The sequence below is a fragment of the Desmodus rotundus genome, chromosome 2 (assembly GCF_022682495.2).
Source record: "Desmodus rotundus isolate HL8 chromosome 2, HLdesRot8A.1, whole genome shotgun sequence".
NCBI lineage: Eukaryota > Metazoa > Chordata > Mammalia > Chiroptera > Phyllostomidae > Desmodus > Desmodus rotundus.
In genome coordinates this window covers 59,640,111-59,655,714 of record NC_071388.1, presented here as the reverse complement: position 1 = coordinate 59,655,714, position 15,604 = coordinate 59,640,111, and the positions used below count along the sequence as shown (strand labels likewise).

Here is a 15,604-nt window from a genome sequence, read left to right as displayed (position 1 = left end):
CCTGGATGTGCTTGGCGCCGCCCTGGACCACAGGTGATGTTGCTCCGTGGAGAACTTAATCCCTTTGTTACTGCTTTTTTTCTAAAGAGAACTTCATAACCTTTTAGGAATATTATAGGTAAATATAAAACTTCTTTGTCACTTATTCTCAAGTAGATTTCTATAAAATACATATTTATATTTCCAGGAAACCATAAGAATGAAATTATGACGATAATATCTGTAATGAACAAACTCTAGGAAAGATCCTAGATTTCAAGGTTCTTATAATGTAACTTTTTCCTACCTGGAGTCCCAACTCCAGGAAAGAAAAACAAGTTATTTTACCCTCCTCACCAAATACTTACTAAACGTCTCCTGTGTACAAGGTCTGAAAAAAAAACTTGTTACTCAAAATGTGGTCACTGGGCTAACAGCATTAATATCACACCCAACTATGGACCTATGGAATATGAGTCTTCATTTTAGCAAGATCCCCGAGGGATGTGTATGCACATGAAAGTTTTAAGAAGAGCTGGTATAAAGCACAAGAAAAGTGACAACCTAGAGTAAGGCAGAACCAAATCCACCCACCCTTCTGCCAAACTTACACTTTTGCATGCAGACAATGTGGCTTTCAGGTGTTACCCCTGCATGCATCGTCTCACTGGACAAGGGTTATCAACCAGAGTGGCGTGCTTTCCCACAGGACGTCTGGCAATGTTTGGAGACGTTGTCACAACTTCTCTCTAGCAGATAAAAGCCAGGGACGCTGCTAAACACCCTATAATGCAGAGGCTGAGGACAGTCTTCCACAACAAATAATTATCTGGTGTGATGGCGTAAAAAAAATAACAAGAGAGTCCCACCCATGATTTCTTGGCTAAAATGGTCAATTGTTAACTTCAGTAATTCAAGGAATTGATTTGAGAATCTGCTTCCATAGGGGGGAGAATAAACCAATAACTAAAAACACTTCATGTCCAACACTCTTGAGTAAAGAGTTTGTAAGTTTTTCACAAGAGTTCACACCAAATTAATAATTATTAATATTGAAAACCAAGACCAGTACCCTAAAACAATAAATGCACATGTTAAAATATTCCACAATTTTATAAGCTGAATTCAAAAGTAATTACACTGCTACCATACATACTTCTCCAAGAAAAACATTCTGGTGTTTATTTAACTTAATTAATTCTTCACTCTCTCCTACAACACAGGATCATTAGTAAAGAAACACTTTGTCCACTTCAAGATCACAAGCATTCACTGGGTTAATTCCTTCATTGAAAAGAAACCTCATGCAAACAACAAAAATTTAAGGTGAAAGAAAAAAACCCTCTGGTATTATCAAAAGCTCAGGTAATTGCATCAAAATGTTACGGAGGAATCATTTCCCTTCTTCAGAGAAAACAGAATGACAGCACTTGATTGGGGTGGTGGGGGTGGCCCATGTAGAAGAGGAAAACGGGGCCCTGTGACTACTCAGAAGATGAGTAATGAACTGAGCATGTTTTCATTCAGATGAATGTATTTCTGGGGTGGGCACTGCTTTGAATGGCCCTATATCGACTACTGGTAAATTCTGCTCAGAGAGAGAGCCCTACAGTTGAACGTGATATTCCACAGCACAGGTGGCAAACACAAGGCCTGAGGGCTGAATCCGGCCCTTCACCTTGTTTTATCCACCCAGCACCTTGTGTCTACCCAGCAGTGGTGCCAAGCTCCTTGCTCCTAGTTAAGGAGTAGTTACATTTATACAGCCCTAAAATTACATTCAGCCCTTTGAAGGCAACCTCGAGGCTGATGTGGCCCCTGGTGAAAGTGAGTTTGACACCCCTGATCTACATTATGAAAACACTTAATGTAGCACATCCTGAGACCTCATATCGCACTAAAAGACAAGCGTACTCACCATCTACACTAGAATGAATCTTTGGCATTGATTTTCTAGCTGTGCAAAAATATGGAAAGAAAGCAATTCATATGATACTATTATAGTTATTTTGGGGGCTCATGAATCCCATTTGACCACATTCTTTAATTAAGTTACCAAAGACCCAAAGCCATGGGATAGAGACTAAAACTCTCATGCCTTTTCACTTCATTCCCCTTTCCCTGCATTTGTGGAAGGAGGAAGAGTTCTGCCTAAGAGAAGCTGAGGACTTACACACTCACCGATCTTTACACAGTTCTGCCGCCCCCAGAGAACTTTAGGGAGCAATGTGTGCATTCCTGAAAGCTCAAGGTTAATATAATGACCACTTTCACTACAGAAATTCAGACAGAATCTCAGAATTAACTACCTTGGGCAGGGCTGGCTACACCTCCACAAACCGGTCTGCCCACTTTTTCAGTTGACCATCATGAGAGGCCTTTGCCTCCCCCCTCGCCCCTCCCCACCCCGCCCTGCCCTGCCTCCCTTTGCCTGTCTCTCACCTTTAATGGGCTGCAGCAAGCAGCTTAGAAACAGACCAAATGAGAGCTTGGGGCAGGGAAGGGAGAGTTGTTGGGCCACACCAAGACATTCTTTGTTTTCTTTCTGATTTTAAGTTACTGTATAAAAGCAGCATTTCCTCCATTTGCAGAATGACTTTAAGTCTCAGTTTGTCCCTTTATCAGGGCATTAAATCATCTTCATACTAAAGATAAGTAGAAGAGGCTGGGCAAATGTTTCAACATCAAAGTGATATATGTCTCATTACCTGGTCTTGTTTCTCATGCAACTCATATCCCTGACTTTTGGTCTCAATATATAAAACTGGCCCCACCTGCTGCAGATGCTCTTTTGTCACGTCTCTCTCAATCTGTCACTGTAGAAAAGGCTGCCGTGTTCTGAGACACCAAGATCGAGCACAGTAAAATCTGTACCTACACAGGACACAATGCGCTACCATCAGTACCACCGCTAAAGAAAAAAACACCCAAGAACTGGAAAATTACTACCAAAATTGTCTTGGATTTACCTTTAGCTGGTCACTCAAGTAGGGTAACCCTTTAATTTGCCTCTGCTGTATCCAACCAGACAGGGGCACAGGCAGGCAGCAGAGGTACCCTTGCCCCTTCCCCCAACTAGCATATGTCAAACCTTAACATCCTAAAAAGCAGACTATTGTCTGCAACTGCTTAAAACTAGGCCAACCCAATCAAGCAAGGCACACCTGCACTAGAAGTTTGCCTGGGCCAGCCAGCCCCTTCAGTCAACCTCACAGCGGGGCGGGGGCAGGCAGCGAGGAGCACCGCATGGCATGCGTGCTCAGACTCTCAACACATGGAGGAACCTGAAAACACAGCTCTGGGCCCATGGCATCAGGCCACATGCAGACACGGTGCAGCTCAACAGTATATGGCACAAGACTGAGAAAAATGTCTTTATACAGATCTACAAGGAAAGGAACTCTGGCTCTCACTAAATCACTTCTAGGAAATTCTTCACTCTTTCTAGATATACTGGCTTCAATGATGTTTCCATATGGAGTAAAATTTGGCTCTCAAACATTCCTGAAAATTCCTCACTATTTCACTACATAATTATCTTATATGATATTTCCCTCTATAGTACTTTAAAATGTATTTACATCTACATTTTTTAATATTGTAAACCCTAGTCAATTACTGAGTCAATTACTGCACCAGACGGACTGAGTGGGGGCTGTGACCCCTGGGGGCACACGGCTTATCCCTGTGAGTCTGGCTCTTAGACTAAGCTGCATCTGACCATCATGGAACAAGACAAAATTAATTACTAGTCAATATACAGTAAATATGATGTGAACCATGTATGTAGTTTTACCTTTTCTACTAGCCATATTCTTAAAAAGTAAAATTAAGCCCTGACTGGTACAGCTCAGTGGGTTGGGCATTGCTCCACAGACCAAAAGGTCGCCGGTTCCATTCCTGGTCAGGGTACATGCCTGGACTGCAGGCCAGGTTCCTGGTGGGGGTGTGCGAAGGCAACCGATCAACGTTTATCTCGGACATGAATGTTTCTTTTCCTCTCTTTCTCCCTCCCTTCCTTATTCTCTAAAAATAAAAAGTTAAATTAAGGTTACTAATATGCCCTGGCCAGTGTGGCTCAGTTGGTTGGGCACCATCCCTCAAACCGAAAGGTCACAGGTTTGATTCCCAGTCAGGGCACATGCCTAGGCTTTCAGGTTCGGTTCCTGGTCAGGCTGTGTATAAGAGGCAATCTATGTTTCTCTCGCACATCAATATTTCTCCCTCTCTCTTTCTCCCTCCCTTCCCCCCTCTCTAAAATCAATAAGCATGTCCTCGGGTGAGGGAAAAACAAAAAAATACTAATATATTTTGTTGAACAGAATATTTCTAAAATATCATTTCAAATGTAATCAATATTAAAACATTTTACTTTATTTGTATGAGGCCTGTACAATCCAGTGTGCACTTTATCCTTACATCACATCTCCATCTGGACTGGCCACAGTTCAAGTGCTCTCCAGCCACATGTGGCCGGTGGCCACCGTACTGAACAGTGCAGATCCAGAATGGGCTTTTATCATTTGCTTGTGTTTGTTTTCTAATTTATAAAAATAACGCAAATCAGTTTTTCAGTGGGAAAAAAAAACACAGAAAAGCTCAGTGTAGAAAGGTACCCAACTCCCACATCAAAAATACCAGAATGTGTTATGTCCAGAATATATATACTTAGGGGTAGGCTTTTTAAACAGTAACATCTGTAGCAATAGCTCTTAAATCTGATGTGTTAAACAAAGTTCTGAATGAAGTAAAACAGATGCTCTGTTTTGACAATTTCATACCTTCTGAGACTATTTAAATGAGTACATCCTCGAAATGTGGAGTCTTACAGGGAACCACTGTCATTCAGGGAAACGCTGCCCCTCACATTACCCACGGCCCTCGGGCTGTCCCGCCTCACCCACTCTCCGCTCCTGTCATCTACTACGCCGCGTTTCCCTTCACCAAAGGGGGGAAAAAAAGGAGGGAGGGAAGGGTGCCTAACATGTAACAAAAACTTCATTTCCAGAATGTGGTGGGCTTGGCTATATGCACTGTCTTTTGCTTTACTATTTGGCAATTAACTTGGAGGCCATAAGAGCCCTCTAAGACATTATTTCCATTGTTTTCCAGGCCTCGCCTTCGGGAGTGACGAAATGATGAATTCCACCACCCCTCAGCCCCCAGAGTCCTGCTCCCGAAACACCCTCGTCATGCGGCAAGTCATTCCCGTGCTGTACTTGATGGTCTTCATCGCGGGGATCCTGCTCAACAGCGTGTCGGCGTGGATCTTCTTTCATGTGCCCAGCTCGAAGAGTTTCATCATCTATCTCAAGAGCATCGTTGTTGCTGACTTCCTGATGAGCCTGACGTTTCCTTTCAAGATCCTCAGTGACGCAGGCCTGGGCCCCTGGCAGCTGGGCGTGTTCGTGTGCAGGGTCTCGGCGGTGCTCTTCTACGTCAACATGTACGTCAGCATCGTGTTCTTTGGGCTCATCAGCTTCGACAGATACTACAAAATCGTAAAGCCTCTCTTGACATCTTTCATCCAGTCAGTGACTTACAGCAAACTCCTGTCAGTGATGGTGTGGCTACTGATGCTCCTTCTCGCTGTCCCCAACATTATCCTCACCAACCAGAGTGTTAAGGATGTCACACGTATAAAATGCATGGAACTTAAGAACGAACTGGGACTAAAGTGGCACAAAGCATCAAACTACATTTTTGTGGGCATCTTCTGGATTGTGTTTCTTCTGTTAATCATTTTCTACACTGCTATCACAAGGAAAATCTTCAAGTCCCACCTGAAGTCCAGAAGGAATTCCATCTCGGTCAAGAAGAAATCTAGCCGCAACATATTCAGCATCATGTTAGTGTTTTTTGTCTGCTTTGTCCCTTACCACATTGTCAGAATCTTCTACACAAAGAGCCAGACGGAAGCTCACTACAGCTGCCAGTCCAGAGAAATCCTGTACTACGTGAAGGAATTCACTCTGCTGCTGTCCGCTGCCAACGTGTGCTTGGACCCCATTATTTATTTCTCTCTATGCCAGCCTTTTAGAGAAATCTTGTGTAAGAAATTGCACATCTCACTAAAAGCTCAGGATGACTCAGAAACGTCCAGATCCAGGAGGGCACACGCAGCGCCCGAAAGCACAGACACGCTGTGACCCCCACCGCCGCTCCAGCACAGCCCTAGGTGCACGTGTGACCCTCAGTTACCAACAAGAGGGGCAGATCTGAAAATGGCCATGACATTAAGCATCACCTCTGAGCATTACTATCCAATTTAGCATGATAATAAATTAAAATATAAGTTTCCATGCTTATGTGTAACACGAAAGAAAAAAATAATACGTGCACATCTTTCAATCATATCAAAATAGGTTTAAATTTATAATCACTAATCTGGTCAGTCAGTTAATGTAGAACTGTAAATAGCAAATAAGAAATAGATATGAAAATAAGAAGCAATCAAGACAATTCCCACTGGAATACGGGTGTCTTCCATCTCTAAAAACAAGAATTAAGTTAGTAAGTCATGGAAATTTTTTCAACAGGATCATTAAAGACCAACTTAAAAGTAGGCACAGTTTGATAAAAGACTAAAGGCCTGGTTAGTGAAAGAGTCAAGTTTTCTCTGATTTGAAGAAGGAGAAAAAGCGGACACTCAGAAAGTCACTTAAGAAATCCCCTATTGATTTATCTCATGGCATTTCAAAAGAAAGCAGATAAAAATTATATACTTTGCAATGAAAAATGTAATTTTTTTTCTGATAGCATTTTGAGGATGACATAAAATGCATTTTAAACACGTTCTCTACAGAGAATTGTTAAGCTACTTAATGAGCCTGGAACTCTGGTGTTAGAATATTTTTAGAAGTGGACTCTCCTGAGGGAAGCTGGGTACGGCATGTGTTGCCAGCATCCTCCTCTGCTCAGTGGTGTGGACGAAAGGAAAGGATGGCCGAGAAAAGACAGAAACAAACACACACACTCTCTCTCTCTCTCTCTCTCTCTCTCACTGTTGGGCCAGAAACATGCATTCTTCTCTAGGGGTGAGTGAAGGAGTTTTTTTAAGAAAGCAACTGGACTTGATTTTTAAAAATCTAAAATTTATAATAATGAGTGAGAAACTATACATAAAATAAAACTTGACACATCACATTTTCTGAAAAAAAAATGAGTATGTGCAGATACGAAATGTTTGTTTGCTGGCGTATAAGTTATCAAAATGATTCTTTCTCTGCTATTAACTGGCATTCAGCCCAACTTTCAATGTTCTTTTGAATTTTGTAAGTCATATTTATATATGTCATTCTTTACTGTATATATGCTAATAAAACATTTTTAATAGTCTCAATTTTTTAAATAATCAAGTTATGAAAAAAACTACGATTACTGTATTTTTGGACTTTAAGACACACCAGATCGTAAGATGCACCTAGGTTTTAAAGGAGGAAAATAGGGGGGGGGGAAAAAACCCACTCCACCGCCCCACCCCCAGCGAGCCAGGCAAGCTACATTCGGACTATAAGACGCACCCCCATTTCCCCCTCAAATTGGGGGGTGCGTCTTACAGTCCGAAAAATATGGTGCCTCACAGTCAAGACATGGGGTGGTTTCTTTAATACACTCAATTATGCATGCTAATAAGGACATTCAAATTCTATTTACTGCTGTCTTTTCAAAATGAGTATTGCATATGCTCTAGGACCTATCAGATTTTAGACAAAGCTCAAAAAACACACCTTAAATTGAGGAGGAGAATGCAAAGTTTTTATATAATGTGCCCACTTTTTACTCTTGTAAAAGCTCCCTGCTCCCAACTCTGGGTCAAAAGACAAAATCACCAACCTACTAATAACATGCTAGGTCAAACTAAGCTTGCCGTATTTGTCTGTCTAAATATATTTGCAAAAGAAATTCACTGTGCTTATTCTTCATCATTTCCATTGGCCAGGACAAATTACTAAATGCTGGTGTTTTAAATACCCCTACTGAGCCACAAGACAAAATGAAAGTGAAAAAGAGAAGATGAGTAGCACCAAGTAATGCATTTGTGCTACTGTGCTATAGCAGATCAAGCATGTGAAAGGCAAGATTTCCCAAGAAACAACATGCAATGCAGATAAGGGTACTGCGAAGCAAGAGGTGAGTAACAGTCACTCCATTTCAGAACTCTCAGGTCCAGGGCTACAACAAAAACGAAAGGGCTGGAACACTGCTACGATGGACATCTCCGAGACCTTAGTGCGGGTACAGCCGGGACCGCTTCCCAGGTCCTTCTGTAGGTAAAGCAGTAGGGCAGGTCTTCAAGTGCTCGGGCTGTCTTGTGCAGCTCACAAACTCAGGTGCCCGAAGTGGCAAGGAAGGCCACGTAAATGCAGTTGTAAGAAAATGGATAATAATAGGGAATGCTGAAGATGACCGTGAGCCGAGAGCTCCAGTCTCACTGAGAGGCCGACAGGCCCTTTAGCTTCAGCCAATCATTTCTCCGTGTCATCAAGGGATTTAAAATCAGAAAATTTTAAATTGCTGGGGCAGTAATGAAAAGAAAACATATTTGTGGATAGAACATGATACACCAACAGGTGCTCTGCAACATCTGGAATGAAGAAGTCCTACAGAAAGGTACTCAGAAATGGCTCTTGGCTAAGACTAAAACTGCACTTTAACAGGAATCCTTACATTTTTTTTAACTAAACTGAGGTTTGGTGTTGATGCACAATTGATTCAACCACCTATACAAAAATACTCTAAAGTGTTTTTATGAAAGAAACATTTGAGACAGGAATCAAGAAACAAAGAAATCACAATCCTATAAAAAGATTACACATGTAACCCACCCACAGAGATGGCTGAACCATTTTATCTTTTACAAAATGCTGTCAATAGTAGTGCTTGTTTGGTGGTTATCTCCTCAGGTTCTTTCTTTTTAAATTATCTCATTGATTATGTGATTACAGTTATCCTGATTTTTCTCCCTTTACCCCCCTCCACCCAGAACCCCACTCCCTCAGGCAATCCCCACACCATTGTTCATGTCCATGGGTCATGTGTGTAAGTAAGTTCTTTGGCGGCTCCATTCCCTACACTGTACTTTACATCCCCACAGCTACTCTGTAACAACCTATTTGTACTTCTTAATCCCCTCACCTCTTCACCCCTCCCATCTGGCATCCATCAAAACGCTCTCTGTATCCATGATTCTGTCTCTGTTCTTCTTGTTTGCTTAGTTTGTTTTTAGATTCAATTGTTGATAGATATATATTTAATGCCATTTTATTGTTCATAGTGTTGATCTTCTTTTTATTAAATAAGTCCCTTTAACATGTCATGTAATAATGGTTTGGTGATGATGAACTCCTTTAGATATTTATTTTCTGGGAAGCTCTGTCCTCAGGTTCTACACTCTCTTTTCTCATCAATCAAAGCAAAATTTTTCCTTTGGGAAAATTTACCTTTCCCTGTTCTCGGCCATATACTGTTCTAGAGCCCATCCTGTCCCTGAGACATCAGGGTCGGCCAAAACTGTTCTTCATTCATGTCCAATTCCACTGGCCACAAGTTGAGATGGAACATGGCCCAAAATGACCCAATGAGAACAAGTCCCAAATTTCTGAAGAAATTCTCTAGAGGGCTTGCTGTCAACATGTAAAGTCTAGAAGTGCTTCTTTCATTTTGCTACCGCAAAAGGAAACCTACAGCGGTCTATGAGCTGAAACTGACACTATGCAAGGTGGCTAGGAAAGGGCGGTATGAACCCAGCCCTGGTCCTATCACCTGAGGTTCTCATTATCCCTCAACTAAAGCCATACCCACAACTGTGGACATTCAAGGCCATCAGCCAATAAATCTCTTTTATTGCATAAATGCTATTTTAATTGTATTTCTTTGTGACCTACAAATGAGAAGTCTTGATACATTGGCTTCAGCTAGAAAGGTAATCCAGAAACTCCAGAAAACACCCTTACACTAAGTTGTGCTCCCATCTGTTGCAGTAAATTATGTGCCATTCATTCTGCAGTCTGTCCTTAACCCACCTCTATTCTTTAACTGACTCTGGAGAAAAAGGGAAACTAAGCATCTTTTTTAATACAGAAAATATCTGTAACAAAGATAATATCATAAAAATTACAAACAAAATAGATTATTACCCCCCAAAATGACGTGGGATGTCTCCTGGGTGAAGAGCCTTGTGTGTTTGGGGCGGGAGACAACCGGCGCCATGCAGTCTTCAAAAGCAGAAGCCACTGTTTCCTTTGCTCACCTATTTATATTCTGCAAGTGCCCAATAGCATGCAAACTTCCACTGCATTACAAAATATCTCCCCCAAAGAAAACTCCTTAACAGAATATAGTTTTCCTCTCTCATATGCCACTTTTAAAAATGCTTTAACCATTTCATAACACTGTTTGCACAAAATGATTAAATGTTGTATTAGTTCATCTGTAGTATACATTTCTAAAACCTTATTATAAACTAGCTACAGAAAAAAAAATTATTCCACAAAATAAGGTTTCAGAATTGATAGGGAATAGGAGCAGCTACTCCACTCCTGTCTCCCCCACCTCCAGTAGAAGAAGCTAGGGTAAAAGTATGGAAGCAGCATTATAAAAAAAGGCCCATCTCAACAACAGCAGCAACAGAATACTTTCACTGACAGAGTTTAAGGGCTTCACTGTATAATTCTATGACTTCTCATGGCCCAAGTTAAACTCTCCTCCCAACCTACCTCACCCCACTTCCAAAACACTATCCTCAAGTGCTTTGGGAACCCGCAATGCAAGACTCTGGATCGGGGTCGCCTTGTCGCTCCACCCCCACTGTATCAGCACGTCCAGGGATTCGCCCCTCCCTCCCAAATCCCTGTGGCTGGAGAACTGCTAGGCCACCCTCCAAGTGCGTGACAAAGTCCTAAGGGCTTATTTCCCTATCACTGCATCTCCCGCATAAAAGGACACCGAAAATAGCTTATCATCTCCATATAAAGCTTCACATTACTGAAAACAATTTCTTGATAATCCTTTTTCTAAGCTAAAAGATTTTCTACATGTAACTCGCAGCTTTTTTCAAGCCATTAATTAGTTATGTTCTACTTTAACCCCTTAGCTGTCTGAAAAAATACCAGCTCTCTGACATCTTACTGACTGAAATGATAAATTAATCCTCATTTTGTTGGCAAGCTAAAAGGCAATTTCAACTTCATGTCCTAAGAAAATGTATATTTTATCTGTTTGATATTATGAAAGAATTTAGGTGAATAAAAAGTGATTTTTTGATAGGAAAACCAGTGTTTCCATCAATGCTATTCAAAACAACTTTACAAAATTACATTCAGGGCGGCCTGGTTATGATGGATGAAGCACTGAGGAATATTTAATATCTAACTGAAAGGAGTAAAAATCAAGCTGTACTCCGTCAAATAACGAGATGGCACTGGAAACACAGGAAGTCAATACACCTGATCGGTCTTCCTCCGACTTCCCTTCCCGGAAGTGAAGCACCGGGTGCTCCCCTCCCACCACAGCGCACTGACCTCACCCCTGCAATGGGGCCTAACTTGCCACCTCTTCCCACCTAACTTCAGAACCTCACTGCCTCTCACCCAAAACGACTGCGACCATCCTCGAACTGGTGTCTTGTCCTCCACTTTCTCCACTCACCCAACACATTCCAACACGGCAGATTTACCTTGCTGCTGAATGGACAGCTCCTCCCACCTCACGTTCCTGAGCTCTCCACTGCTTACTTATTAAAACATCGGAGGTTGACCAGGTTGATCCAAGATACGGTCTCATCCTTCTCCTCACACAGGTCCTGCTCAGATGCTCCCAATACTCAGACTGCCTAAGAGTCCCCAGACAAGGTCCCCACAGCCCAATCAACTGAATCATATCCCAAGCGTGACAGCACTCTCCACATCCCAGAAGCATCCCTTTATCCCACCACAGGTACCTCCTGGATTCCACGGTCCAGCAGTACATTCGTATCTTGCAGGTTCTGAATATTCCTTGTTACCCCTTCTACACTGTAACTGTCTCAAAGTCACAAAAATATTCCCTAGGATGGGCGCTGAGGTGGCAGCCTGCAGTCAATAAACATTTCTTACAATTTTTCTTTACTTTGTCAAAAAAACAAAGATTCGCATGGCAAGGGAAAGGGAGAATTTCTCCAAAGAACCTTCCCCTGGAAAGTAACTGCAGAGTTTTGTAAAATGTGCTCTGAGCTCTGAAAATATGTTACTCATAATGTCATTGAAAGGAGACGGACGATAACGACTCAAGTGGAAGAGAAAACGCACTCAGTGATAACCTTTAAAAGTTCTTCTTTAGGGATTTCCCTCCAATAATTATTCTATATCCACGTGTCAAACAGCAGTCACACCTCACACCAGAAAGGTGAAATGGACTGTACGCTGACCCAGTACCACTGTGCCGTCAGTAACAAGGCAGGAAACCAAAAGGAGGGGCAAGGAGAAGGGCAAGGGGGTATGCCCACCCGCTCATACAACCCACTTCACATCCCAAGAATGGGCCAAACACATTCACCTTCAAAACATTTCCAAACCCTTACTCTCTTTCATTAAAAAGGTACCAAACTGAGGCGGAGTTTCAATCGTGGAAATAGCATCATCTTGGAAGATCTGTATGTGCACCTTACTTTAAAAATGCTTTGTCTAGTTATGTCCATAACTCACAAATTAGAAGCTACTACTCTCAGACGAAGGAAAAAAGTCTTTGCACTAATTCAGGTGGGAAAGAGGATTGTGCTTTAAAAAAAAAACTTTCAAAATGTGAACCAAAAGCACAGTGGTTCCAGAGAGAAGGCTGATCCAGAGCCATACGGCTGCTACAGACCACCACAGTTCATTAACCAAGGAACAGCCCTCTGCTCCAAGATCATAAAAAGTTTCAGGATGCAAACTGCTGTTGAGCTGAGAGCATCCTAAACCGCAAATTCCACAAGGAGAATGTCAACAGTGGAATGCTGCTGCTCCACTGCCCCGGGTCACTCCAGCTTAGAATCTCTGGGAGCTCTAAATAGGCGGGCGGGGGAAGCGATGCCCTATTGGCCTCCTCTGTAACCACCGTCTCTGTCCAACACTTTCATTTTGAGAAGCCTTAAGTGCCAGGGCACTGGAGTCTAACTGTGCAGCTGTTCAAGAGGAATCTCCTACTGTCATGGATTTCCTTAAGGAAAGTAAGTTCTCAGGCCCGTGTCTGGCTGTGGCTGTGGCAAGAGACCCCAACATTCATTTTCCCCTCCTCGTTAGTTCCAGAGGGCTACTGTGCTACCTTTAAAAGGCCAATTTTAATAATGTTAAACATTAAAAATGACACTTCTACTGAAATACTGTTGTTTGGCATTTGTGCCCAATAAAATCAAAAGCATGACTTGTGTGGGCAGGGGAGACAGCTACAGAAAGATTTTTTCTCAACTCAAGGGGCAATTTAGCTTCAATTTTTTTATTTTAAACATACAAAATACCCATTACAGTAACTAATACATCATTTCTAATAAAAAGTATTGCCATGACCGAGGTAAAAAGAACCTCCCCACACTTCTTCCCACTGGGGTTTCTGAAATACTTGTTAGTGATGACCTGTAATTTCCTAGAACATTAACAAGATACAACATAAAAAACATGTGTCCTTAATGAAACAGAAAAAAGTGACTCATGGAAATTCAAATGGAACGCATGTTGAAAACAAAAACAAAAACAGGGACAACAGCCCAAAAGAAAGCCTATTCCGCTGAGAATGAACTTCCATGAAAAGCCAGGTGGCCTCAGCCTCGTTCTCCAAAGACAGAACAGTTCAGTTTCACTGTTGAAAGTGTGGTTTCTCAGTATTCCAGAAAGGAAACAGAACACTGAAACTAGGATACGTTAGCACCTTCATATTTGGCAATCCAGACACAAAACTGTGGCCTTAGTGGGTTTTTAAGAACAGTTAAATGCCTTTCTTCACTCTGTCTATATCTGCAAAGTGGACATGGATGCAAGTAAACACCTAAATACACTGACCTAAAAAAAGAAAAGAAGAAACTTTACCAGAAAGCTTTTTAGTGAAGTTTTCCTGCACACCATGTTGAACCATTCACTACTGAGTGGGCAGCCAACCCCATCCCACCAAATCCTCTCCATCCCCCACTGAATGTCAACGCTGGTCACAACTGCCCACCCAGCGAGCTTGTCTTTTCTGAGGCGTGGTTTTTGGTGAGTCCTATCTGAAAAGATAGGTCAATTCCTGGTGCGACTGTGATGCAAGTTAACATTGGTTCTTAACCAAAATTCAGGTACAGAGTCTGGGAAAGATTCGGATTTTTTCCTCTAGTTTATAAAGTGAATATGTTTTAAAAAAACAACTCTTCTTTTGCAAAATAAAAATAATTACATTAATTTGGGAGGACACCAAAATATCTGAAATAAATGGCTATGTTAATCATAAGCATCCGCACATTGCCTTTGTCAAAAGTTCCCTTTGACTCTTCTTAAATTCATTCTCTAGCTTGACATTTCCCATAGTCTTGAGAAGTTTTTCTGTTTAAAAGTGAATACCAAAAGAGATTCAATTTTAGATTTGGAAGAGGTTTCTTCTGACTTCTTCCAAATCATCTGGAAAAGTGACTAAGAATTATTAGGAAAAAAAAAGATAAAACCAAAGCACCTACCAAACTGACGAAGCAACAGAAGAAAGCAGACCATAACTGACCAGGAAATGGTTCTGCAATTACAAATCGACTTTGTACCAGCAGATTTAGAACTTCCTCAAATATGCTCGAAACATAACCTCATCTTCTCTTTTATAAAAGCTACCCTTATTCAAGAAGCCTAGCCTAACAGAGCCAACTGATGATGTGGATAAGAGAGTGACTTTTCGTTAGGTCCTTCACACTGCCGGGCTCCGTTCAGACACCCAGTAAGCATTTGCTTGCCCACAGGCAGAATGAACAATGACCCAAACAATTAAAATGCATACTTCTACGCAGCCTAATAATTACTAAATACCTGTCCCAATTCACTAAGTCATTTGCGCCAAACTGGAAAAATGCTCATTTGTAAGTCTACTCTCATAACTTAGAAAAACAGATCCAATATATTCTTGAATGAAAAAATACAAACCATACAACAGTATGTACAATATAACAACATTTTTAAGTGGGTGTATATATACACGCAGAAAAAAATTTTAATGTATGTGCTAAAAATGTTAATAGTTATCTCTCTGCATCATAATTAACTTCTTCTATTTCTACTACCAGATTTGTCTACAATGAACAAAAAAGAATAAAGAGAAATAAAACATACAGTACTTTACCAGACTATGTTAAGTTACATTTTTTTGTTTAATAGGCGTCTCCAGCAGGATCCAAACTGCAACAATTCTTTAAAATTACAGATTTGAAAGGCTAATGAGTATCAATAAGTAGAACTACAGAAATTTTGCTTGAATACCTAATGTCTTTAACTCATAACCCTTTTCAAGGCACAAAAAACTGATGTTCTTTAAAATCATTATGATGCAGACACATCTTCAGTGTTTACTACAATGGACAAATAAGAAATTTCCCTCTAAAATTAGAATAGACAAATCCTAACTGCTTAAGAAGCACACATAAAATTGAAAAGAACTTCTT

General features: G+C 41.2%; 2 protein-coding genes across 13 annotated transcripts in view; one reads left to right on the top strand and one right to left on the bottom strand.

Moving 5' to 3' along the window:
- Window positions 1–9,156, top strand: part of GPR87 (G protein-coupled receptor 87) — an 87,270-nt gene extending 78,114 nt beyond the window's left edge. For all 4 annotated transcript variants that reach the window (XM_045199978.2, XM_045199991.2, XM_045199990.2 and 1 more), the window contains one exon: window positions 5,092–9,156. In XM_045199978.2, coding sequence (XP_045055913.2) covers window positions 5,092–6,128 — 1,037 coding nt within the window. In that variant the 3' untranslated portion in view covers window positions 6,129–9,156. The remainder of the gene's footprint in view (window positions 1–5,091) is intronic.
- The window catches only part of MED12L (mediator complex subunit 12L), a 313,958-nt gene that overhangs the window by 187,522 nt on the left and 110,832 nt on the right, over window positions 1–15,604 (bottom strand). The gene's annotated exons all lie outside the window — the stretch shown is intronic.